This window comes from Monodelphis domestica, chromosome 1, assembly GCF_027887165.1.
Source record: "Monodelphis domestica isolate mMonDom1 chromosome 1, mMonDom1.pri, whole genome shotgun sequence".
Classification (NCBI taxonomy): domain Eukaryota; kingdom Metazoa; phylum Chordata; class Mammalia; order Didelphimorphia; family Didelphidae; genus Monodelphis; species Monodelphis domestica.
This window is the reverse complement of record NC_077227.1, coordinates 550,942,181-550,970,046: the sequence shown is the minus strand read 5'-3', so window position 1 is coordinate 550,970,046 and position 27,866 is coordinate 550,942,181. Positions and strand designations below refer to the sequence as shown.

At 36.6% G+C, this 27,866-nt stretch overlaps 1 protein-coding gene across 2 annotated transcripts in view; it reads right to left on the bottom strand.

The window, feature by feature from the left end:
* The window catches only part of PXDN (peroxidasin), a 168,529-nt gene extending 141,312 nt beyond the window's left edge, over window positions 1-27,217 (bottom strand). For both annotated transcript variants that reach the window (XM_001381344.5, XM_056813382.1), the window contains exon 1: window positions 26,761-27,217. In XM_001381344.5, the coding sequence (XP_001381381.2) occupies window positions 26,761-26,981 (221 nt within the window). In that variant the 5' untranslated portion in view covers window positions 26,982-27,217. The remainder of the gene's footprint in view (window positions 1-26,760) is intronic.
* Between the last annotated feature and the right edge of the window lie 649 nt (window positions 27,218-27,866).

Genomic DNA, 27,866 nt, shown 5'->3' with positions numbered 1-27,866 from the left:
AGAGTGGGTAGGGGAAAACAAATGCAACAGCATTGAGAATGGATATGGAGTGTTGTATGTCAGAAGCAAAGGTCAATGTGACTAGATCCCAAGGTAAAGGACAAGGAATAATGGCCAATAAGATTAGAAAGATAAGTTGGGACCAGTGTGTAGAAGTCTTTAAAAGACCAAAAAGTCAATATCCTTACAGTTAATAGGAAACTATGAGAGTGAATGTAAGGAGTAAAGTGGTCAGATCTATGATTAAGTAATATTACTTTGACACCAGTGTATATCATTATGAACTAGAGTAGTGAGATATTTGAGGCAGAGAGACCAGTTAAGAGGCTGTTGCAAAGATCTGTTTAAAAGTGATGAAAATGCTGAACTAAAGTGGTAGTTATGAGTTAAGAAAAGGGGTCAAACATGAAATTGATTGTAGAGGTAAAAAGAGAAATCAGATTTGGCAACTGATGTGATATTTGCAGTGAGGGAAAATGAGGAATTGAAAATAACTTAGAGGTTATGAACCCGAGATAGTGGAAGAATGATGATTAATGTCTTTGAAAGAAAAGAGAACTTTTGTTTTAAGGTGGATTAGGAGAGAAAGATAATTAGTTTTATTTTTTAGACATGTTAAGTTTGAAATGTATCAAAACATCAAAATGAAATGTCCAACAGGCAATTGGGGATGAGGGCCTGAAACTTGAGGGAGATACTGGGGCTAGAAATGTAATTTGTAAATATTTGAGAAAATCTGCTAGAAATATAATAGATATGATAGAAGAGTTATAGAAAATCAAATCAATGAAAATGTCAGAGTTCATTTTTAGGTACTTGTGAAGGCTGACCTAATAAAACCTTAGTAGATCTTTTATATTATCACAGTAAAGGGAAGGACTTATCACTAGATATCAGAGAAAATGAGAGAATATCCAGAAATAAATGTGATTTTTTAAAAAATCAGTAAACATAAAAGTAATTTTTAAATCCACATGTTGTTTGGTTTTTTATTTAATTTGTATGATGAATTACCATAAACAAAAAAGAACACTTTGTGGAAAAAACCTGAGTAAGTCAAGTTTTCTTGTCCTATAGAATAATCATTTAAATCAAAACTACTATGATAGGAATAGTTTGGAATAAGTATGTCTTGGACCTTTGAAAAATTATTTAAGAATTTCTGCCCCTGTGAACAAAATGGAACTCTAGTGACCTGGAAGTTAATTTACCATCAAAGTAAGAAATGTTTCCTCCTGAGAAGGAGTAAGTTAGTCACCAGCTGGAACAGGACCAATATTATTAAGAATACTAAATGTGTTAGACACTCAAAAAACAGTCTTCATCCTTGCCTTTATCACTGAAAATAAACTGACACAATGAACTCCAAAAAAATTTTGATATTAAAAGAAATGAATGATGCAAAATAAGGTAAATTCTTCTATTAACCAGCAATATTTGTTTTGAAATAATCAATAAGGAGACTTGGGGGGACATGACCTCAGCAAAACAGTCTATGATAAACCCAAAGATCCCAGTTTGGGGGACCAAAACCCAGTATTTGATAAAAACTTCTGGGAAAATTGGAAGACAGTATGAGAGAGATTAGGTTTGGATCAACATCTTACACCCTTACACCAAGATAAACTCAGAATGAGTGAATAACCTGAATATAAAGAAGGAAACTATAAGCAAATTAGGTGAACACAGAATAGTATACTTGTCAGATCTTTGGGAAAGGAAAGACTTTAAAACCAAGCAAGAGCTAGAAAAAAAATCACAAAATTTAAAATCAATAATTTTGATTACATCAAATTAAAAAGGTTTTGCACAAACAAAACTAATGCATCCAAAATTAGAAGGGAAGCAACAAATTGGGAAACAATCTTCATTACAAAAACCTCTGACAAAGGTCTAATTACTCAAACTTATAAAGAGCTAAAACAGTTGTACAAAAAATCAAGCCATTCTCCAATTGAAAAACGGGCAAGGGACATGAATAGGAAGTTTTCAATTAAAGAAATCAAAACTATTAATAGGCACATGAAAAAGTGTTCTAAATCTCTTATAATCAGAGAGATACAAATCAAAACAACTCTGAGGTATCACCTCACACCTAGCAGATTGGCTAACATGACAGTAAAGGAAAGTAAAGAATGTTGGAGGGGATGTGGCAAAGTTGGGACATTAATTCATTGTTCGTGGAGTTGTGAATTGACCCAACCATTCTGGAGGGCAATTTAGAACTATGCCCAAAGGGTGCTAAAAGACTGTCTGCACTTTGATCCAGCCATAGCACTGCTGGGTTTGTACCCCAAAGATAATAAGGAAAAAGACATGTACAAAATTATTCATAGCTGTCTCTTTGTGGTGGCCAAAAATTGGAAAATAAGGGAATGCCCTTCAATTGGGGAATGGCTGAACAAATTGTGGTATATGTTGGTGATGAATTACTATTGTGCTCAAAGGAATAATAAAGTGGAGGAATTCCATGGAGATTGGAACAATCTCCGGGAAGTGATGCAGAGTGAGAGGAGCAGAACCAGGAAAACATTGTATTCAGAGACTGATACACTGTGGTACAATAGAATGTAATGGACTTCTCTATTAGTGGCAATGCAATGACCCTGAACAATTTGAAGGAACCTATGAAAAAAACCACTATCCACATCCAGAGGAAACACAGTGGGAGTAAAAACACTGAGGAAAAACCACTGCTTGAATACATGGGTCCAAGGGATATGGTTGGGGATGTAGACTCTAAATAAACATTCTAGTGTAAACAACAACATGGAAACAGGTTCTGATCAAAGACACAAGTAATACCCAATGAAATTGTCTGTTGGCTACAGGAAGAGTGGATGGAGGGGAGGGAGGGAAATAATGTGATTATTGTAACCAAGGAATAATGTTCCAAATTGACTAAATAAACTTATTCAAATGGGGAAAATAACTGAAATAATCCATAAGGCAATAGAAGGGAATATAGTGGGCAGAAATTACAGCATCTTACTATTGAGAGAATTGATAGTTTAAATATATGTTAACATATTTATAAATAAAATGAGCACTCTAGAGTGGTATATAATGCATGTATCATCAATGACATGTAAGTCCAGATAAGAAAGTAAGTCATTCATATAGCAGGAAGTATAAAAAAATAGCTAAGTCTGTGGATTGCAATGTTACCCATAAAATACCATACATATGTCTAAAGAAAAGGCTTTATAAAATTGAGAACTTCTGAGGAAGATTTATGAGAAAACATGAAGAAAAATCACACAGGGTGATAACATATGGAAATGATGTCACAATAATGAAGTATCTATTGAAGTATCAGAGTAAATAGATAGTTCAGTTACCTTGGTCAAATTATTTAATCTCAAAGGATTCTAGTCAACCCATTTGTAAAGTGGGGAAATTATTTTACTTGCATAAAGACAGAAAGTTTGACCAGCTAAACAATCTCTTAGGGACCCTTCCAACACTAGAATATTTACTTCTATGCTTCTTGAGTTCAAATGAACTGATCCTTGGATAATTACCAAATATAGAATATGTTTGTCACAAAATGGGAATTTTTAAGAGTCTAGTTGAAATCAGTCATCATTATATTAATGATAGACATGAATTATTTGGTCAACTTTTTTATATATGAAAGCCTCAAATTCCAAACATTTAGAGAGAAAAACATACAATATTCATCAAAAAGTACTGATTAAACAAAGAAGCATGTAAGTCATATTGAATGCATTCACTTCCAGAACAGGATTTCTCAGATCTCCAGAGTTAGTCAAAAGAGATTCATGTACCAATCCATGCAAGAAAAGTGGATGAAAAAGCATCCTGATCATCCTAGAAAAGAACCCAAAATTATTCAGGAAAAATTACTAAAATGTTTATATACTTTCACTCCAAAATTCTACCATTGGCATTACTTCCTAGAAAAGTTTTTAACAAAAAGGTAAGACCAATATGTACAAAAATATTTATAACAGCATTATTTATTAAACAAAAAGGTAGAAATAAATATGTACCTAACTAAAGAATAGTTGAAAAAAGCATAATATACATTTGAATTGTATTTTGCTGGGCCAGAAGGAATGATGAATGAAGAGGGCTCATAGAAACCTGGGGAGATTTGTATGAAGTGATTCAAAGTGAAGAAAATAAAGTCAAAATACCAATACCTTCAAAAAAGTAACAAATTTCAATATTGGTAGTTAAAGGTACCAGCGTATAATCAAGAGCAGTCTAAACATTAGAGCAAGGAAGACTTCTGTTCAAGTTCTGCCTTTGAAACATAATAGTTTTTTTAATTAAATAATTATTTTGTTTTTTATAATAAAATGCCCAGTCATTTCCCAGCCTTTCTCCCCTTCCTGAATTAGAGAGGGCATCATTTGACAAAAAAAATTATTACATAATAGCTTTATGACTATGTAAAAGTTACTTAACCATTCAGAAAATTCCCTGAGCAACTCTCTAAGACTAAATTATAGAGGAATTGCTGATTTTTATCAGTGAAGGATTTTCCTACATTGGGAGTTCCCCATACCACTGATATCACAGGTTCAGACTATTCACAAACAAAAAAATGTCAATCAAACATGAATCGATATTAGTAGCATGCTATCAAAATTGAAGGCTGAAGTCTTTCGGTTATCAATAAACTAAATAAATTCCAGGAGAGGTTGGCTACTTGTTGGGAAATAACTGTGAAAAATAAATACATCTCCATTGGAAAAGAAAAGAATCAATATGGCCCTAATTGTGACAAAAAGAAGCCTAATGAGTTTCTCTGTCTTAAAAAGACAACACTGGGGTGAGCTGAACCCAGAACAAACAGGAAAAGTCATCAGGGTATATGTATCATCTGAGAAAATACATGGCCCTGTCAATAATCCCAAAATGTTCCTTATGGCAAAAACCCATCTTTGTAACACCAATGTTCTCCCAGTGATGTTATAGGCCTGCAACTCATAGAACCTCATAATCTCATCAGATTCAGTCTCAAGGGGCAATGGAAAGATACATAGTAGGGTTACATCATCTGTACACGTTCCCAATGATGACTTGCATGTAGCTCTTAAAAAAAAAAAAAAGAGGTAGACCAAATATGAAGCAAGAAAAGGTAAATGGAGGGTCAGTTCAATAACTACTAGAAGACCAAGAGAAAGACGTCCAGTTCATTGGGTAGTTACACTATGTAGGATTTACAGAAATGTTAGTTCCATAGAATGACAAAAGAATGAACAATGATTCTTAGATGGAGTACCTAAAAGGAGATGATAGATTCTCTGGAGGTAAAAAGCAGTCAGGCACTAGGGAATTAGAAATCAACCAGAAAGATATTTTATCTCCAAAAGCTAAATCATGACTCACTTTTACATAGCACTTTAAAGTATTTAAAACACTTAATATGACATGATCTCATTTGAATCCAGTAAAACCTCTTTATACTGTGAATATTATACCCATTATATAGAGAGATAGGAAGGAAGAAAGGAAAAGGGAGAGGAAGAAAAATAAGTTATGTAAGGTAGGATGGAGGCAAGTTGGTTTTGAGGTCTTGGTAAAGCATCTGGAGAAATGTGAGGAAGTGTGAAAGAGAAGAAGCTGCCATCCTCTTTAGGATATGTTTGGCTGAGTAGATTCTGGAAGCTAATAAAAAGATATTCTTTGGGTGGATCAAAATGTCATGGAGGAAAAATAGGAAGGATTTTGAAATTAAATGGCAAAGAGTTTAGGTTTCATAACCTACTTAAGTATTGTTCTATCTCCTGTGAAAAAGCAAGCAAGCCTCCTCTCCAGCAGGAATTGTTAAAGCAGCATGACTATGTGCATAAAAGCAAACATATTTTCAAAATGTATACCCATGTGAAGCAAATAACAATTAATAACTGTGGAGACCTAACAGAAAAACTCAGTGGGGTAGATTTCTGAAAATCTAATGTATTTGATGTTAGAATTAAGAAAAGTAAAAGGAAACTGTCCCAAGAGTAGATATACACAGACACACACACTCTGAGTTTCACTGGCATTAAAAGTACTTGATGGATTATGATGAGAATACTAGGTACAAAATGTTACAGAAACACTGCCAGTTCTTGATTCACAAGAGCTGACTGTCCAATTGGAATATTATTTATTTCTCTTCTACTTCCTACTGACATCCCTTTACTATCTCATTATTCATCTATAAAATAAAATAATGTCTTATGTGTAAGAGAGGCTAAATGACATCTGTTGAATCAGTCAGTTTGGCCATTTAGGGAAAAATCAAATAAAGATTTCAGTGGAGAAAAGCAATTACCTAGGCAATTTGGCTAAAACAAGACTTGGCTCTTTTTTATGAATTTCAATTATCCAGGCTATTTCAGCCTTGACACAGATAATTAAAATATAGTCGTGTGCCAGAAGGAAAGAATAGAAATGTTCATAAATTATTAATAGTCAATAGGTTCAAAATTATGTAGCCATAAAAAAAGTTTTGGTGGAAAAGTACCAGGTAATCACAGATAGCTGACAGTTCTCTACTAATGAACTGAAATATTATTATATGTTAATACTTCCAAGGATCAGAGATCTCATCAACATAGTAGCTGTCCAATGGTGTTATATATCTAATGAAGATATACTCCTACCCTCTCATCCCTGTGTGATTTTTGCCCATGTTCTTTGACCAGTCTCTTATGGAAGGATTATCCAGTTCTACTAGAGGGCCTTCTCTAATTCTTTTAACATTTTACAGGTAGAATAAAATAAGTAGCCCAATACTGTGTTATCATAATTAAAATTTTATGCATGCAATATATAAAAATAATGGCTTAAAAGGTTTAATGCAGTTTTAAGCTTTAGTAGCTTAAAATTGCACTCAGACTTTTGGAACTTCCTTTATACATACATACATACATACATACATGCGTGCATGCATAACCATTCACATACATGAATCTGACCTACACCTATCAACCAACAATTATCAAACTATCATGTCCCAAGCTCTCTGTGCTAAGCTACTGAGGATACGAATGTAAAGAATGAAGTAATCTCTAAATTAAAGGAGCTTATGTCAGAAGATGTCCTCTGATTCTGAACCCTGTGCTATATATACTGTATGATGGTAGAAAAAGGATTCAAGAGAAAGAACGCTATTCACATCCAGAGAAAGAACTGTGGAAGTAGAAACAAAGAAGAGGAAAAAAATTGCTTGATCACATGGGTTTATGGGGATATGATTGGGGATATAGACTGTAAGCAATCACTCTAATGCAGATATTAATAATATGGAAATAGTTCTTGATCAATGACACATGTAAAACCCAGTGGAATTGCTAATTGACTGGGGATGGGGGAGGAAGAACATGAATCATGTAACCATGGAAAAATATTCTAAATTAATTAATTAATTAAAATGTTTCAATTTAAAAAAAAGAAAGAGAAATAATTCAAGTATAAGTGTACCTATTCTGTAAGTGGCAGGGCTTGGTAAAACTGTTAAATTACCTAGATCACTACAAGACAAAACAAATCACCGGCTTTCCAATAAATTACCCCACTGTGCCAAAGACAGAAAACCTTTTAGTACATGTCAAAGTGACCAATTGATGCATAAATTTCCAACACATTCTAATGCCATTATAATTCCACCTACTAAGTGGAAATGAAATACTAGAAGGCAGGTTAAGAAATGATAGTTGAGTGTTAATCAGCAGAAGATTCTAAAGACAAAGGAAATAATAGAATGTGGGGGAGAAAAATAGACTTAAGGTCATCTTAGGTATTAATTCAGATTCTCCTAAATAAAAAAAAAATTAGTATTAAAAGCCAGCCTAAATCTTCAGCTACATACACTCAGATAAGGTTTTTAAATTCACTGAAGACCCCTCAGCACTCAGGACAAAGACAGGCATGCTCTACACAGTGATTACTTAGTAAATAATTAACTAACTAGAAAAGTTGGAAGCTACAACTGTGAACATTCCATGCTCCTGTTCCAAAATATACCAACATAAACACCACCACAGCTGGTCAGCTGCTCACTCTTTATTCAAGTATGAAATCATTCAAGAACTAAGCATGATCAGCATGTTAGGACAGAGGCTTATAAGCATCTGAGTGTTGTTTTCTATAGACCTGAGTATCTACAATAGATACTCAAGGAATATTTTTAAAAAGAATGAATGAATAAATAAATGAAGCAAAAAAAACTATTTCAGAAATGAAGATATGAAAATTACAAATAACAGTTGTAAGAATAGTACTTGTTGACAAGAGCCAGTAAAACTATAAAATGTGTAGCACTGCATTTATTAATCAAGCTTGATGGTTGCTACTTTTTTGGAATATAAATTTCATCCTAACAGACTTCAGACAACTATAGAAGACATTTCATAGGCATTACTGATTCTATTGTGAGTTTGTGCCAATCTGGCTATATTGCAAGGTACTAGCAAAAGCAAAGTAGAATTCTCATTGTTTGAAAGATAAATAAAAGTATCTGGAAATCACATACTTTTCTAATGCATTATCTTAATAAATTCTAGAGTAATCATTTAGGGAACAATAATATCTGGTAAATGGAAAGCTATCAAACATCACTTTCCAAAAACAAGTAACATACAAAAATCAACATATCACCAGTGGGGCCCCAACGATGGACTCAATACATAAAGTAGGCAGGGGCTTAGAGCTAAGTGCTCAGTGTATTGAGCCAGGCCTAAGGACAGGAGGTCCTGAGTTCAAATTTGGACTCAGACACTTCCTCTCTGTATGACCCTGAGAAAATCTTCATGCCCATTTCCTAGCCCTTGCTGTTTTTCTGCCTTAGAATTAATACTGAAATGGAAGGTAAGGGTTTTTTTCTTTTTAAATACATAGGGTAATCTACAAAAGACAAAACGAAGCTTGGGTTAAGACCTGATTTTAAACAGTACCTATGACTTGTGCTAACTGGGTGATGGTAGGTAACATTAATGCCTTAACCTCAGTACTTCTGGGAAAACTATAAGATTATAAATTGCAGATTTAGAACCTACATGGAAATCTGCATTGGTAGAGGAAATTTCCCCAGAACTGCCACCCATAGAAATAAAATCACGCCCGAGACAATATAAAATACTTAGGAATCTATCTGCCAAGACAAACACAGGAACTATATGAACACAACTACAAAACACTCTCCACACAATTAAAACTAGATCTAAACAATTGGAAAAACATTGATTGCTCATGGGTGGGACGAGCTAACATAATAAAAATGACCATCCTACCCAAACTTATCTATTTATTTAGTGCCATACCCATTGAACTTCCAAACAACTTTTTTTCTGAATTAGAAAAAACCATAACAAAATTCATTTGGAAAAACAAAGGATCAAGGATCTCCAGGAAAATAATGAAAAAAATACAAAGGAAGGTGGTCTTGCAGTCCCAGATCTCAAACTATATTACAAAGTAGTGGTCATCAAAACAATTTGGTACTGGCTAAGAGACAGAAAGGAGGATCAGTGGAATAGACTTGGGGTAAATGACCTCATCAAGACAGTCTATGACAAACCCAAAGACCCCAGCTTTTGGGACAAAAATCCACTATTTGATAAAAACTACTGGGAAAATTGGAAGACAGTGTGGGAGAGATTAGGTTTGGATCAACACTTCACACGCTACACCAAGATAAACTCAGAATGGGTGAATGACCTGAACATAAAGAAGAAAACTATAAGTAAATTAGGTGAACACAGAATAGTATACATGTCAGACCTTTGGGAAGGGAAAGATTTTAAAACCAAGCAAGACTTAAAAAGAGTCACAAAATGTAAAATAAATAAGTTTACATCAAATTAAAAAGTTTCTGTACAAACAAAACCAATGTAACTAAAATTAGAAGGGAGGCAACAAATTGGGAGACAATCTTCATAACAAAAACCTCTGACAAAGGTCTAATTACTCAAATTTATAAAGAGTTAAACCAGCTGTACAAAAATTCTCCAATTGAAAAATGGGCAAGGGACATGAATAGGAAGTTTTCAATTAAAGAAATCAAAACTATTAACAAACACATGAAAAAATGTTCTAAATCTCTTATAATTAGAGAGATGCAAATCAAAACAACTATGAGGTATCACCTCACACCTAGCAGATTGGCTAACATGACAGCAAAGGAAAGTAGTGAATGCTGGAGGGGATGTGGCAAAGTGGGAACACTAATTCATTGCTGGTGGAGTTGTGAATTGATCCAATCATTCTGGAGGGCAATTTGGAACTATGCCTAAAGGGCGATAAAAGACTGTCTGCACCTTGATCCAGCCATAGTACTGCTGGGTTTGTACCCCAAAGAGATAATAAGGAAAAAGACTTGTACAAGAATATTCATAGCTGCATTCTTTGTGGTGGCCAAAAACTGGAAAATGAGGGGATGCCCATCAATTGGGGAATGGCTGAACAAACTATGGTATATGTTGGTGATGGAATACTATTGTGCTAAAAGGAATAATAAAGTGGAGGAGTTCCATGGAGACTGGAACAACCTCCAGGAAGTGATGCAGAGTGAAAGGAGCAGAACCAGGAGAACATTGTACACAGAGACTGAGACACTGTAGTACAATCGAACGTAATGGACTTCTCCATTAATGGCAATACAATGTCCCTGAACAATCTGCAGGGATCTATGAGAAAAAAACACTATCCTCAAGAGGAGGACAAACTGTGGGAGTAAAAACACAGAGGAAAAGCAACTGTTTGACTACAGGGGTGGAGGGGATATGATTGAGGAGAGACTCTAAATGAACACCCTAATGCAAATACCAACAACAAGGAAATGGGTTCGGAGCAAGGACACATGTGATACCCAGTGGAATTGCGAATTGGATAGGGGAGGGGTGGCGGTGGGGGGGGGGGTTGGGGGGGGGGAATTGATCTCTGTTTCCAATGAATAATGTATTAAAATGACCAAATAAAATAATGTTTAAAAAAAGAAATAAAATCATATGTTCAGCCACAACCAAAAAGAAAAAAAAAAGTTCAGCAATGAGTTAATACACTGAAGAGGATTCATCCATTGACTTCAAGGTTTTGTTTTGTTTTGTTTTTTAAAATATAAGGTTCCAGAAAACAAGTAAGGGGCCATGGGAAGAGTTATGGATACAGAGACAAAGGAACTGAGTTTAATTTCTGGTTCAGTCACTAATATAACTTAATGAAATAGTTTACAATATGAGCTCCTGTATGACTTTAGATGGGTCACTTAACCTCTGTGGCTTCAGTTTCCTTTTATGTAAAATGAGGTGGTTGAACTAGACTTCATTTAAGATTCTTTTGGGAACTAATATTCAACACCCAAAAAATGTATTGTCTAATCCAGCAGATAAAATAAATAAATATATACACACACAGCACACACTATTGTTAAATCATTAATTTATCATTCTATCATTTTTATTATTATAATTATTTACTATTATAATTATCAGACAAGGGTTAATCAAAAAAGTTAATCATTGGAACCAATTCTCACTTTAGTTTTTTTTTTTATTTTTTAGAATATCATTGCATGCTTTCATGATTCATATTCTTTCCCTCCCCTCTTCCCTCTTCATTCCCAGAGCTGACAAGCAATTCTACTGGGTTGTACAAATGTTGTCACTTGATATCTATTTCCATATTATCCATTTTTTCTATAGAGCAATCTTTTAAAGCCTAGACCCCAAATCACATATTCATATATACATATAATGAGTAATGTCATATGTTTTGCTTTTGCATTTCTACTCCCATAGTTCTTTCTCTCAATGTGGATAGCATTCTTTTACACAAGTCCTTCAGGAGTGTCCTGGCTTACTGCATTGTTACTAGTAGCAAAGTCTATTACTTTGGATTTTTCCACAATGTTTTACTTTCTGTGTACAGTGTTCTTCTGGTTCTTTCTCATTTCACTCTACATCAGTTCTTTGAGGTTCTTCCAGTTCATATAGAAAGCCTCTGGATCATCAATCCTTACAGCACAATAGTATTCCATCACCATCAGGTACCACAATTTTTTCAGCCATTCCGCAATTGAGGGACACCCCATCATTTTCCAACTTTTTGCCACCACAAAGAGAATGGCTATGAATATTTTTGTACAGGTATTTTTCCTTATTATCTCTTTGGAGTACAAACCCAGTAGTGGTATTGCTGGATCAAAGGGTATGCATTCTTTTAAAGCCCTTTGCATATAATTCCAAATTGCCTTCCAGAATGGCTGAATTAGTTCACAACTCCACCAGCAATGCAATAGTGTCCTGATTTTGCCACATCCCCTCCAACATTTATTATTTTCCTTTACTGTCATATTGGCCAATCTGATAGGTGTGGGGTGGCACCTCAGCATTATTTTGATGTGCATTTCTCTAATTATGAGAGATTTAGAACACTTTTTCGTGTGCTTATTGATAGTTTTTTTATTTCTTCATCTGAAAACTGCCTATTCATATCCCTTGACCATTTGTCAATTGGGGAATGGCTTACTCACTTTAGTTTTAGAAGATCATGAACAAGAAGACTCCTTACCCAGAAAAAAAAACCCTCTACATATACAAGTGATTCCATTCCATCTTGTCTTCTACAGATTTCCTCCTTTATCATCCTTTACTCTCTCACTTATCTTCCACTTCTCCTGTCTACTCTTAACATCAAAAAACCCTCACTTAATCCATCCATTCCCACTAGTCTACCCCTCTATTCTCTTTTTTTGTGACTAAACTTGAGATCATTTACAGTGGGTACCTAAATTATCCTTTCTTTTCACTTTTAACTCTCTACAGTTTAGCACCTGATCTGATCACTCAAGTGAAACTACACTGTTAAAATTTAACAATGATCTTTTAACTATCAAATCTAATGTTCTTTTTTCAATCTTCACTCTTACTGACCTGTCTGAATACTTTGACTCTGTTGATCACAACCTTCTCCTTTTAGATTTTCATGACACTACTCTATCCTGCCTGGTTCTTTCTCCTTGTATCTATCTGACTACTCCTTCTCATTCTCTTTTGCCAAATCTTCATCCAGACACACTGAATTTTGCAGATAGTAGGTGTCCTGAACCCTTTTCTCCCTCTCTATGTTATTTCACTTAGTTATCTCACCAGCTCATATGGATTTAATCATCATTATTATTCTGATGCTTCTCAAATCTACTTACCCTGAAATAGCCCTAACCTTTTTTCTGACATCCAATTACATATCTCCAAATGCCTACTGTACATCTCAAACCATAGTTCCTATATATATCTTAAGACTCAGCATGTCCAAAAGTGAACCCATTTTCCATTACACCAAATCCTCCCACCTTCTAATCTTGTTGAGAGTACTATCAGCTTCTAAGTCACCCTGGCTTACAACCTTGATGTCATCTTCATCTCTTCATTCTCTCTCATCTCTCCATATTCAGACTGCTGTCAAGTAATGCTGATTTAACTTTAACAGTATCTTTTTATATATTTCCCCCTTCCCTCCTCTGACACTGTCACCAACTGGGTACAAACTCTCATCACCTCATGTCAGAACTACTGTAATAAGTTGCTTATTGGCCTCTCTGGCTCAAGTCTTTCCCCTCTCCAGTATATTATCCTAACAGCTGTTAAACCAATCTTTCTGTGGCATAGGCCTGACCTTGTCATCCTTCCAGTCAATAAACTGAAATGGCTCCCTGTCATAAATACAAACTCCTATTTGGCACTGAAAGACTTTCATAACTTAGTCCCCTTGTAGCTTTCTAGTCTTTATACACTTTAATCACCTCCATGTCTCTGTGATACAGTGAACCTTAGCCTCCTTCCTCTTCCTCTTCCTCAACCAAGATACTCTATCTCCCAACTCCATGTGTTTTCCCTGGGTGGCCTCCATGCTTAAAATTCTGTCCCTCCTCATCTCTGCCTCCTGGCTTTAAGTATCAGCTAAAATCACACTTTCTACAAGAGGCTCTTCTCAATCCCCCTTAATGCTAGTACCTTTTTGTCAACAGTCTTTCATCTATCATGTGTATGCCATATGCTCTCTGTGCTCATATGGATCTCCCTCCAAGATAGGAGGAAATATGCAGAAGACAAGATGGAATGAGATCACATGTGCAATATAAAAACAGCTTGTACAGTTGTCTGTATGTTGTCTCCCTCATTAGACTATGAGCTCCTTGAGTACAAAGGACTCCCTTTGGTCTTTCTCTGTATACCCAATATTTGGCACAATACCTGGCACATAGCAGGTACTTAAATAAAGTAGGTAAAATAAAGGCATACTGACTGAATCATTCCAAAAACTCCATCAGTACAAAGGTTTAAGAAGTCCATTAAACCATCAGAAACAACTAGCTTATTGGTTGGATTAAGTTAAATACTCTTAATAGTTCTTGCTGTTGCTGTTGCTCATATGAAAGTGAAGGAAGTCAATGCCAGAAGAATATCATCATTCACACAATTAGTCATGGAAGTAGCCCTACAGAACCTGTCTTCCAGCCCCCTCACTTTACAAATAATCAAACCGAAACTTAGGGAGGTCAAATGACTTGACCAACATAATATAGCTAGGCACTGACAAAGCTAGGAGAGGAAATTTGGTTCCCTGACTCCCAGCCCAAATATTTTGCTACTGTACCATAAAAAAAGCTCTAAGAAATCAATAAAATTATCAGCATTTAAAAGTTGCTGGAGAAAAATCTATACCAATTTGCAAAATTCATTTATAATTTATATACATCCTCCTTGTATTTCGTTTGCATGAAAGGAATCTAGAAAGAAATCCGTTAAAAAGACCTGCGACTTTCTTGACAGAATTCAGGATTCTGTGGATAGTCTAGTTATGTGTATTAGGAACAAAGCATTTACAGCTATAAGGGACCTTAAGAGATAATCTAGTCCAATCACAGCATTTTAAATGTGGAAAAAATGAGGTCTGGAGAAGTAATGTGATTTATTCACTAGTCACAAAGGTTGAAGGAAGGTCATGCAGTACTCAAAGCCAGTTCATCTACCAACAAATATCGTGTTCTTTATACTGCTCCATGCTGGCTCCCCTTTTACTATAATTTTTATTGTTTCCTTTTCAACAATCAGTTAAGGAAAGCATTAATTCCACAGCCTTTCCCCCCAAAAAATTAACTTTAAGCCATAATTCTTCTATTTCATTTTGACCAATTTCTTCTCTTTATATGGAACTAATTTACAAAAGGGAGAAGGCAATCAGTATTGGGAAAGTATTTGAGACTGCCATGACACAAAATATAACTGTGAGTGTTTCATGTAAAGAAGAGAAGGCTTAGGACTATAGTGCATAATAGCTATGTTAGAGCATCTTGAAGGGCTGCCACATGGAAGATGTTGGACACATTCTGCTTGTCCCCTAAAAAGTTAAATTTTAAGCAAGGCAGAGAAACTGCAAAAAAGTATGTTGTAATTAAATGTAAGGAAAACTCCCTAGCAACACTATGCCAAAGTGAATTGGCTATATTGAGTTCACCCTTACTATGATCCTTTAAATAAAGTTGAAATGAAATAGTCGTATATGGAAAATTTTGTTATGGTAAAGATTTAGACTAGTGGCCTAAGACACATCCACGTACCTCAGCAACCCATCCCTACACTAAAATTTTCACTTAGTGATTAGAATTGAGCAAACAAATACCTAAGATGTGCCAGACACCAAGATTTACCTGATAAAAATGAAAGTTCCTCTTCTCAAAGAACTATTATTACGTCAAGGGAAACATCATATATTCATAGAAACAATTAATATATATTGTGTGTGTTCAGTCATTTTCAGCTATATCAGACTCTTCATGACCCTATTTGAAATTTTCTTGACAAAGATTCCGGAGTGGTTTGCCATTTTCTTCTCCAGATCATTTTACAGATGAGGAAACTGAGGCAAACGGGGTTAAGTGACTTGCCTAAGGTCATATAGTTATTATCTGAGGTCAGATTTAAACTCATATCTTCCTAACTCTAGGTCTAGCACTCTAAACACTGCATCACCTAGCTGCCCTCTGGCAATTGGCAGAATTATATACATTATATACATATACTATCATAATATTGAGATAGCTATATGGAATAAAGAGGACCTGAGTTTAAATTACTAATAGTAAGTTCACACAATAACTGTAAAGTGCTGTGCAAATCACTTAATTCTTTCAGACTCAAATTTCCTCATTTATAAAATAGGGATCAAAGGAAATTATTTTTGTAGTTCGTTATGCAAATCTTAAATCACTATATGCTAACTTTATTACGATTAAGGTAATGGGAAGGGAAGAGAGAACTTCAGGAATGAATAAGAAAAGCCTCAGGGTCACACAATAAGGACTTTTGATATAAGGCACTTGGGTGGAGCTTTTTTATTTTTAAGGGAGAAAAATATAAGTATCCCTTTCACAGTGTGTGTTTGGGGCTCTGTGCTCTCGTGATCTGGAAAATCCATGTAAACTTTCTGGCCTTTCCTTCATAACAAAGGAAAAGTCTAAATATTTTCTTTTATGGAGTGTTTATTGTTTATATTTTGGTATAAAAATAAAATAGGTGGCCATTATGTAATACAATTAATATATTTTATGCATTTTTGAGTTTCAAAAGTTTTTCTGTTTCATCTGCTTGGCATCCACATGACATCTATAATTTCCACAAAAAATCCAAAAATTTACCATTTAATTTCTTTTCCTGATCCATGATATATCAAAACCACAAAGAGGAAAGTTGCAATGTAGAAAGGATACCTGTTACTTCTGCTCCTTATTTCACTCCGCATCGCACTTCTGTGTTTTTTTTTACCATTTTTTGAATGTGTGACTTATCCCTATGGATTGATTCTTTTCCACAAGTGTAGAATCCACCCCATATTTCATAGTCACTAGGATACAGTTGGTCCTTCCTAGATCTGAATCCATTTCAATTCCATAAACATTAAGTACCTACTTTGTATAATGTGTTGTACCAGGTAGAAAGAAAGATATAAAGATAGGTAATTCATTCTGGATTCATAGATCATTCCTTGTTCCAAGGAAGGAACCTTAGAAGTCATCTAGTTTCCAGTATTGCCACTACTGGGTCTATATCCCAAATTGATCATAAAAAGGGGAAAGGACCTACTTTTACAAAAATATGTCTAGCAGCTCTTTTGTGGTAGCAAAGAATTGGAAACTGAGGGGATGTCCATCAATTGAGAAATGGCTGAACAAATTGTGGTACGTTAGTGATGGAATACTGTTGTGCTATAAGGAATAATAAAGATGATTTCAGAAAACTAGAAGATCTGCAGGAACAGATGCAGAACGAAATAAGCAGAACTGGGAGAACATTGTACACAGTAACAGCAGTACTGGATGATGATTATCTGTGAACATTTGGTTACTCTCAGCAATACAATGATCTGGGACAATCCTGAAAGATGTATGACAAGGAATGTTCTCCACCTCCAGAGAAAGAGTTAGAGTCATCTTTGACATCAGTGTATTTATGACTTTATTTTGGAATTTGGGATATGTATGAGTTTGTTCATGTAACAATAAAAAATGAAAAAAAGAAAGGATACCTGTAATTCTTCAGAAAATATAGTTTTGTTGCATTATTATTATCCTGCCAAAATTCTAACAAACAAGGGAACACAAGTTCTCCAATTGCAGATTTTTCTATAGTCAAAAACAGTTGGCCTGAAATATGTACCATAGATCCCAATGTGACAAATCATTTTCACACTACATAGCAATTTGATCACTCAAAATGACCAGTAACATTTAGTGTTCAGTTATGAAAAGCCAACAATTTTCTTCTGCTCTGGACAAGTACATGAGTTTATAAAACTGAAAAACAACCTAATTCTAGATAGTTTGATGGCATTCCTCAAATAAGTGGCAGCAAAATACAAATATACTGTGAGGTTGGGGAAATTTATGCTCACAATATTTTCCCAGGATGACAAAAGTACTTTTTAAATCACTTTGGAAGTCATAGAGGAAAAATTTTAACAGAGATCTTTTATTTCTTTATCTAAAAATAGTAGAGAGATTCCTCATGTAAATAAACTTCCAAAAACACAGAAATTTGTATTCATAAATTGGGAATTCATTTGTTATACATAATCTAATAGTATAAATTGTTTAAGATACCAGTTTAGTAGTGGTGAGAAAAAATACTGCAAACCAGCTCCACAAAAATATCCTAAATACCCATATTAAATGAGGAGAAGGGGATACAGCCCTGAGAATTCCAAGAGCCTGGTAAGAGTTCCACAGGCACAAGAATTCTTTTTACTTGCGCAACAGATTGGTGGGAAATGTAAAAATACTGCCCCCCCAAAAAATGATAAATATTAGAAAAGGCTTTGAACTAGGTGTCAAGAGACTGCTTTCTAACCTTGACTATGTCACAAAATACTTACCTTATCTTCCCTAAATCTCTTCATAGCTCTCAGCTTTAGATTCCTAATCCATAAAGTGTGAAGAGATTATCATTAAGATCTCTTTTTCCTCTAAAATTGTAGGAATCTATTGAAGTGCTTTAAAGTTAGTTACCTTTTAATATGGTTAATTGGCTCTAATGTCTGACATACCAGTTTCAGTATATTCATGCATCTACTACAAAAATGGCTATGTCCACATAAATACAGTTGAGCAGAGCAAGACAACACAGGGTAGGGTTAGAATAAAGTGAAAGAGAAAAAGATTGATTTTGAACAGAAATCAGGGAAAATCAAATTCCCTCACAGTCAATTTTTCTGGAATATATTTTGTAAAGTGAAGAGGATACCTGTAATTCTGTGGTGTCTTAACTAGAACCATGGAAATATCTTAGGAGACTGAAAAATCATTTCTCAAAGTATGTGCCATGATATTCCAGGGGAGATCTCATGGAAGCTCAAGATGGTTTAGAGATCTTGAGGTTGAGTAGAAGAAAGTTGCATATCCAATTTCAGTGATAGCTTGCGAAGTGCTTAGATATTTTTCGACAGACCACCTATAAGAAGGTAGCAGTGGCTAGGTGATTAAGAGCATGCCAGTATGCTAACAAAGCTAACAACATAATCTTTGTGGAAAGGTTTCTCTTCCATGGCTGTTAGATGTAAATTGAAGTCCTCCATCACTTTTAATGTCTCTTAAATATTTCCCTTCCAGCTATATCTTCCCCACACCCAAGGGGAGGAAAAATATGGGACAAAATAAGCTATCTGGAATAGATGGATCAAGGATTTGTGTGTCTGTGTTAAAGATAAAGAAGATATAGTTTTGTTTGTAAGCAATTGGAAAGAACTCAGGAAATAGGGGGAGGCTGAAGATCAGAGAGAACAGAGATGATAGAGGGGACATTCTATTAGCGATGACAAGATGAAATGGGGACAGAGAGACATGTGAAAGGGCTTGCCTTTTGAAGATAAAAGGCTATCTCTTCATGTGAGATATGGGTAAAGGAATAGTTAGTGACAGAAGATAAAGAGGGAGAAAAGGGAGTCCTGGCCATTTCTTTTTTTTACTCACTAAAGTATATGAAGCAGGATCTTTAGCCAAAATGGGGTAATGGGATACCAAATAAGGTTGAAAATGGATTTTTAAAAATTCTCTAATAGATACTATTATGGTGAGTGGAATAAATAATTGATTAGGGAGTAAAAGGACTACTTTGCTTCAATAATGCTCAGTTGAGATTCTATAACAAATTTGCATTGGACCCAACTGGCAAGGTAATTATTCTGAAGGTACTGTGCTGAGGAGTCAAATGTACTTAAGCCATAGTGTGACCCCAAGTATTTCATAGTCCAATAGTAAATGTACAGATCGAAGATGACATATATACAAGTAAATATGAATTAAGGCAGATTATGATTATAGCAAGAGAAAACCCTACAGGACTTTAATGAAAACGTGAGAAGGAAGAGAGAACTTTAGGCTGACTAGGAGTGGGAGAATTCTGAAAAGCTTCATGAAGGAAGTGGGGTTTGAAATGCATCTTTGAAGAAAAGGATTTCAATAAAGCTATTTTTCAAGGCTTGATTCCTATTACCTCAAAATAGTATAATCAGGGGAAAAGGAAAGAGGTGTCTGGAAGAAGACTGACCTAGTGGGCATGTCTGAGGCTGGATGTCAATAGTAGGAACTCCCATATGGAATTAAGTGCATTAAAAGATTAATTCCAGAGGGAGCTGTTTTGCAATATACTTTAATTTTGGTTGTTTGTTGTTCAGTAATTTTTCAGTCATGACCAACTCTTTGTGACTCCATTTAGGGTTTTCTTGGCTAAGATACTGAAATGGTTTACTGCAGATAAGGAAACTGAGACACAGGATTAAGGGACATGTCCTGGGTCATACAGTTAGTGTCTGGGGCCAAATTTGAACTCATGAATTTGAGTCTTCCTAATTCCAAGCTCAGTGTTCTCTATCCACTATGCCATCTTGCTGCCCTATTTTGGTACATGCTTACAAAGAATTACTCTCATAATCATCCCCTTCTAGTAATAAATAGGGCATTTTTAAAGCCAACAGACTATTTCCAATATACATCTAAGCCCATCCTAGAAAACAATATATAGTGCTGTAAGAATAAGGAATAAGGGATAGGAAAAAATGCAAAGATTATTTTTAAGAGGAAAGGGAGAGAATTTAAGACACAAACCCTGGGAGAAGATTCTGGGAGGAGGTTTTGCACAAGAGGATCTTGGGAGTTAACTGAGATTAACTGTCATTTCTGATCTGTTTCTCTCTGAGCTAGAAAGGAAGACATTTGCTCTATCATCTCCTGGGAACTCACTAGTCTTGAGGAAAGATTAGGAAGTTCCTGGGTTTGAGGGTAATACCTTGGAGGAGATCTGTGTTTCCCTGAAGTGCTGAGACTAATCTGGCTGAAACAACTCCGCTAAGGTAAACTTAAGGGATTTTCATCTGGGACTTTGGAAGCCAACCCCAGGCATTGGGAAAGGACTCAGTCCATCTGTGAGTCCTGTATCCTTAGTCTTTTAGAAATAATCTATATTTTGTTTAAGTAAGGTAGTCAGATAGTTTTGTGGTCTAGGCAGATCAGGAAGTTTGTAAGAAGGGTTTGAGAAGACAAGAAGGGCATGGGGGGAGGCGGGGCATAGAAAGATGAGAGGATCTAGAGCTATATAGATTTAGGACCTTATCTACCATTTCCTAACCTCAATAAACTTGGTTTTCTATAATCCCAAGGGGTTGTGCTTTACTGGCTCTGGGAGGTTACTAGTTGGGCTTTTTTTTTTTCCATCACCAATCCATCTAGGTCCTTCCCAATCAATCTATCTCCTTTTGGAGGCAGATTTCTTTTTCAGTGGAGTGTTACTAGAATTCCCAAAAATGGCCTAAAGTTTCCAGATAACGAAATCAAATATGAGTTATGTGTCATTTTACAAGTCTCCTAAATATTTATGTTTGCATATCTTGTGTCTTTTCCAGGTACATTTTAATAAGGTCAAACAGCCTGAATGGCAAGTTGATTCCAACTATTAGTTTCATTCCTCAAATTACAAGAAAAATAATCCTTTAAATTTCTTCTGAACTTACTTCTGAAATATACTTCAACATTTCAAGTAAATTGTCTTTGGAGGTTGTGGTGGCCAAAAGAATGAATCACTCTGCAGCAAGCCTGAAAGGGAGATCCTAAGAATGTAGCAGGTCTAGACACCAGATTCATGAATTGAGTCCATAATCTCAATCCATAATCTTTTTTTCCGCCTTGAAAGGGGTTCCCAGACTTTTTCTAGTCTATCTCTATGGAAGGAAGAGAAGGGAAAAGAGTTTTGTGTTTGTGTTTGAGTCTGAATCCTATCTCTACCATTTACTAACTATATGAGTCCAAGCAAATCTCAATGTGCCAGGAGGAATTTAGGACTAAATTACCTATGAGATCCCTTTTACTTCTAAATTATGATTCCTCACTTCACTTGGGTATCTCAACACAACATATTAAAAAACAGAATTAATATCTTTTCCCATACCCCTATGTAGAGGATCCCACCTCTATAAATTTCTTTCTATTGAGGGCACCACCATCCTTCCAGTTAAGTAGGTTTACATCATCAGAATTATCCTCATCGCTACCTCCTCTCTTGCCATATCTAATCAGGTACCAAATCTTTTCAATTCTCTCTCCACCACAACTCTGGAATCTGTCCCCTTCTCTTTACTCATATGGTTATCACACTGATTCTGCCTTTTATCATCATCCCTTTATTACCTCTCACTCAAATGATTTCCAAAGCCTCTTAAATCATCTCCTTTCTCCCAGGCTCTTTCCATTCCATCAACACAGTTGCTACATTCTCCACATTGTTGCAAAAGCAATCTTCTTAATTCACATGTCTAACCATATCAACTAGATGGCACAATGAATAGAGTTTTAGGCTTGAAGTCAAGAAAATAAGAGTACAAATACAAATTCAGACATTTATTAGATATGTGACTTTGGACAAATCATTTAACCTCCACTCAGCCTTGATTTCCCAACTGTAAAATGGAGATAAAAATAAGACCTACGTCATAAGAGTTGTTGTACAAGATCAAAGGTGATATCACCCTATATCTGTTTGTTCTCTTTTGCTTCCCCCTCTGCTTAGGTATCAATGGCTACTCCCTATGAACACTAAGATAAAAATCCTTAATTTCCATATTTGAAGTCCTTCACAATCAATCTAGGATCTAGCTCAAGTCTACCTTTGTATTCCTATTTCACCTTATTCTCCTTTACCTACTCTACTTGCTGATTCCAGAGGTTAGCATTTCACCTGCTCCCATGCCTTTTCAAGATCTGTCCCTCATGCCTGGTACATTTGCCTTACCCAACTCTGCCTCTCTAAATCTCTGGCTCCTTAAAGACCCAGTTTAGGCATCCTCTTTTAGGAAACATTTCCTGGCCATACAGATTATTAGAGTTATCTCCCTCTTCAAATCTACTTCCTGTTGTATTTTTCAACAGAATGTAATATAACTGAGGGCAGGTTCTGCTTTTTTAAATCTTCTATCTCCAAGCGGAATACTGGTAGAATTTAATTTTATTAAATTTCTCTCTAATAACTTTTGTTCCTAACAGTTCAATTTTCTAATTCCCCATCCCTCCCTTTTCCTTTTAGTAATGCTGCTCCCCTTTACCTAGAATATGCTTCTTCCCCATCCCCATTTAAATTCCATTCATTCCTCAAGGTTCAACACAAGTCTCACTTCTTCCACAAAACCTTTCTCTACAACTCTAGGTTATGTTGATTTTCAATTCTTTCATGTTGGTACTCTAGTCTCCCCAAACTGAACTTCAGTTCTTCAAGAGAAGGATCTTAAATGAACAGTGCTACTGTTGGTGGGATTGTGAAGTGGTATCTTTCTAGAGAACAGTTTGGAACTATGCCCAAAGGGGTATAAAACTATGCATACCCTTTAATCCAGCAATACCACTTCTAGGGCTTTATCACAAAGAGGTCAAAGAAAATGGAATAGTACTTACTTATACAAAAAAATATGTATAGCAATTCTTTTTGTGGTGGCAAAGAATTGGAAATTAAGGTGATGCCCATCAATTGAGAAATGGCTAAACAATTTATGGTATATGATTGTAATGGAACACTATCATGCTATAAGAAACGATGAGTAGGATGATTTCAGAAAAACCTGAAAAGACTTAAAAGAAATGATGCAAAGTGAAATGGGAAGAACTTAAAAAACATTGTATATAACAAATATTATAATGATAATCAACTATGAAAGACTTAGATATTCTGATCAATACAAAGATCGAAGATGATCAAGAGAGAGCTGATAAACTCTAGGTGCAGATTGAATCTTTCTTTTTTCACTTTATGATTCCTGCTTTTTTTGTTTGGGGTGTTTTAAAATATGATTAACATGGGAATGTTTTGAATGATTTTATATGTATAAATGATGAGTATTGCTTGGCTTCTCAATTAGTGGGGTAGAGAGAAGATTTGAAGATAAAAAATTTAAGAAATTAATGTTATAAATGAATCAGTTGATAAAAGAAAACAGTGCTGTGTGTTCTTGTAGGTACTCAATATTTTCTGATTGACTGACAGATGCCTCTAAATCTCATCCCATCCTAGAGGACTAAACTTAACATACTCAACACACTTTAGTTCAAAGCTTAAAGACAGTAAGATGTTGGAGTCAGGAAGACATGGGTTCTTAGGAAAGGTCTCTCTAAGATTCAATTTTCTCATCTGTAAAAGGAGGAAGATAATACTTGGAATTACCAATTTACAGAGTAATTGTGAAAAAAATATTCAGTAAAGTTCAAAAGTACTTCAGAAATGTGAGCTGTGGTTTTATGAGAGTTATTCATAGTCACTCCACTCTCTAGATTTGGGAGTGACATCAGAGTTCTAATGAAATGACCCCAGGCCAACAGAAACAAAGGTGAAGGCACAAGAGGCCACAATAGAGAAAAGGAGAAAAGGCCTGAAGTCTCATTAGAATGTAGTGCAATTAACCCTTAGTCCCAGAATCATCTCAGACTGTGTTCCCTAACACAAGACAGACCAATCTAATCAATGATACTGGCTAGGCAAAAAAAAAAGACAATGCATTCCACATCCTCCTCATTCACCATCTCAAAGTGCCCCTGCCACAGCAAAGTTAGAAACCTACTGAATCTGGTGCCACCCCAGTCCCCATGGAGAATTATAAGTTTGGAAAACAGAAATATACCATAATCCATTAAGCTCTTTACCATATTGTATCTCAGATCTCATACTTTATGCCCCTTTTAGAAATACAAAGTTATTTAATATTTACTTAGCACTAATACTCTGTAAGGTAGGGCATAGTGTACACACATGTAATAGCATCTTTGTTCCCCTTAAAGTATGCTTAACACTAAAATAACTTTTAAGTAGAAAATAAGGTTGGAGGACATGAGTAGATTAGAAATATTAAAATCTGGCCCGATGAGTATAATACTTGCATTGTCCTAGTTTTTTCCACTGACTCACAGAAAGCTTAAAAATACCCATATCCAAAGAAACCTTGCCCTGCCCTTTGAAAAAAAAAAAAGTTCTACTACAGTATCTGTTCCACTGAATATATAAGGAGAATTACCTCCATCACCTCAAGCTGGAAAAACTTATTAAGGAGAACAACTTTCAAAGACAATTGACTCCCCCTTGCCACCCCCCCAAAAAAAAAACTACAGGAAGCTTACTAAAAAAATTTCAATGATCAGTATGAAAGGTGTTCTGTAAATACATTTGTAAGAAACACTAACCACCCACTTCCTGAATAGTTCACTAAAACTTTTACAACTTCTGCAGGACCCCATTCCATCCTGCCAAAACTTCTTTCACTCAGCCAAGAAAACTGAAAACTATTTTAGGCATCCCAAAATGTAGCTATAGGTCATTAAATTATATTCAGTATCTAAAATGAATGGCTGCTTTACGGATTTTGAAAATGTCTAATCAAAGTTTAATCACAAATCCTGGAAATACATTAAATCCTGTAGCGAACTCTGGTGGCATTTTTGTATCCAAAGAAAATACACAAATTCAGAATGATGGGAAAAGCTTTCCTTGGGGAAGCCCCAAGACAGCAGGCACTTTTTATACTGGATTTGCATTTGTGTTCCGAGGAAATCTGTGAGCTGTGCTTTTCTTACTTGAATGTGAAAAAAAAATACTATCAATTTAGTCTGTTGCATATGGGATGTGAATCCAAGCATTTAAATGAATGAAAATGTTTGCAAGTAAGACTTATTTCCAGGTAGGTGCAATAGGTGTGGAGAAGACTGAAATCTTATTCTCAGTAACTTCTGATGAGAACTTGTTCTTCAAAATCTGAAACGCTCTATATGCCCTAGGTGGTAAGGTTCCTGGAAAACTTGGCAAGCTGAGTTCAGGAGAGAACCTTAAAGGATCAGCAGTGTCTAATTTGTGAAACTCCGGGAGAGGAAGGGTCTGCATTTTCAGGTAATGCGGTTAACAAGAGATTTAACCATCACAGAGGGAGAAGGAAACCACATTTCCCCCGAGCTGGGAAATTATTTGAGTTAAACTAAAGAAAGGGCAGAACGGGGAAAGGGTAGGATAGAAAGGAGAAATGAAGGGGGAACCCAAGGAAGGTGTGGGTGAAGAGCGGAGGGAGGGGGTAAAAGGGGAGGGGAAAATGAGTGGGGGGCAGGGGGAGGGACTACGAGACAGGGAGCCTGAGACAGGAAAACAAGAAGAGGAGGGGGAGGGGGGAAAGCGGAGAAGAGTGAATGGAGGAGAGTTGGGAGAACAAGGTGCAAGAAAGGGAGGAAAGTGAAGGAAGGAATGAAAGAGAATGGGGGGAGGAGGAGGAGGAGGAGGAGAGCAGGAGTGGGGAGAAGAGATGGGGAAGAAAAAGGACTGGGAAGGTGGAGACTGAGGATTCCCTTAGCTGCTCCAAGCTGCTTCCAAATTCAGCTGTGGAATCTCCAGATGCTAACAAAGGAGACTCCCTCTGGCATAAAGCAAGAGCCCAGTGAAAATCTCTGTAGACTCAGATCCGGCTTCAAGAAGTCTTACCAAGTATGGGGCCAAAGAAGACAAAAGAGCTCTGCGGCCAGATGCCTCAATCCCCACCCACTCCACCCCACAACACACACTAAGGCATACCTCACCTACCAAACCGGCTCCAATTTCTCATTCATCTATTTCCCCGCTTTTCCCCACCCCAGAAAGATGCAAGAGGGTAAGCTTTTCACAGCCCATTCGATCACATTCTCCCTCTCCCCAAAGAAGCTAAAAAAAATCTCACCCCCCCACCCCTCAGCAAACCACTTACAGGATGGAGGTCTGGGGCGAAACAGAAGGGACACTCTCCAGCATCAGATGCATGCACCGCACTGTGGTGCGGAAGCAGAGGCAGCGACTGGGACACCCGCCGTTGCCGCCGCCACCACTACTGCTGCCCAGTTGCGGGGAGACCCCCACGAAGACACCCGCGCTCCAACAGAGCAGAAGGAGCAAGAGGCTACGCGGGGTACTCGCTCTAAAGGGGGCCATTGCAGACCCAGAAAGTGTAGTCGGAGGAGTGGGAATCCAGTGGAGGCGGCCGGGGGGGGACGGGGGGCGCCACTGGGTGCAAGAGCCAACGACGAAGAGCAACAGCACCCACGTTTGTCCCGGCCCTACTCCACCCGGCCTGGCTGCCCCTACAGAGCGAGTCTGTAGCTAGAGAGGCAGCAGCAGCAGCTGAGCGGATTTCCCCAGCTGCCTAGAAGGGAGGGGGGAAGGGGAGCAGAGGTGGGGAGGTGTGTGGGGGGGGGCGACCAGCTGTGCACATGCGCCGTAGATTCTCTCCCCACCCTTTACCCACCGAAGCAGGACACAGTGGAAGAGGGCAGGGGGTGTGAGGAGAGGGAGGAGGGAGGAAGGAGGAGGGGGCGGAGCAAGGGAGTAAAAGAAAGTCTGCGTGGCTTAGTCTGAAATGTGTGTGCACCCAGAAACTGATTTTAAGGTTCCTGCTGGTCTCTATGGGCAAGTATTGGAGGGAGATGGATGGATGGAGCTCAACAAGTTGATAATTATTTCAACATGAACTTCACAGAATAAGAAGATACGGAACTCAGCTTCCCTAAATGGCAAAATCTCTGCACTGGAAAGATTTAAAGGGTATTTTCGTTAAGCCTCATATCCAATCAATCCAGTCCAATCAATCTTCCCCATTCTGGCCGAATTCTCATCTTGTCTCAACTTTAAAATGTCTAGTGAGGCAGAACCCACTTCTAGGACATCAATGTCCACTTTTGAATAGCTCTAATTGCTGAGATATTCTTCCTTACAAGGAGCTTAAATCTGCCTCTTTTATACTTCCACCCATTTATTCTTAGTTCTGCTCTCCGGAAACAAACGGAACAAGTCTATTACGTCTTCCACTGACAATCATCC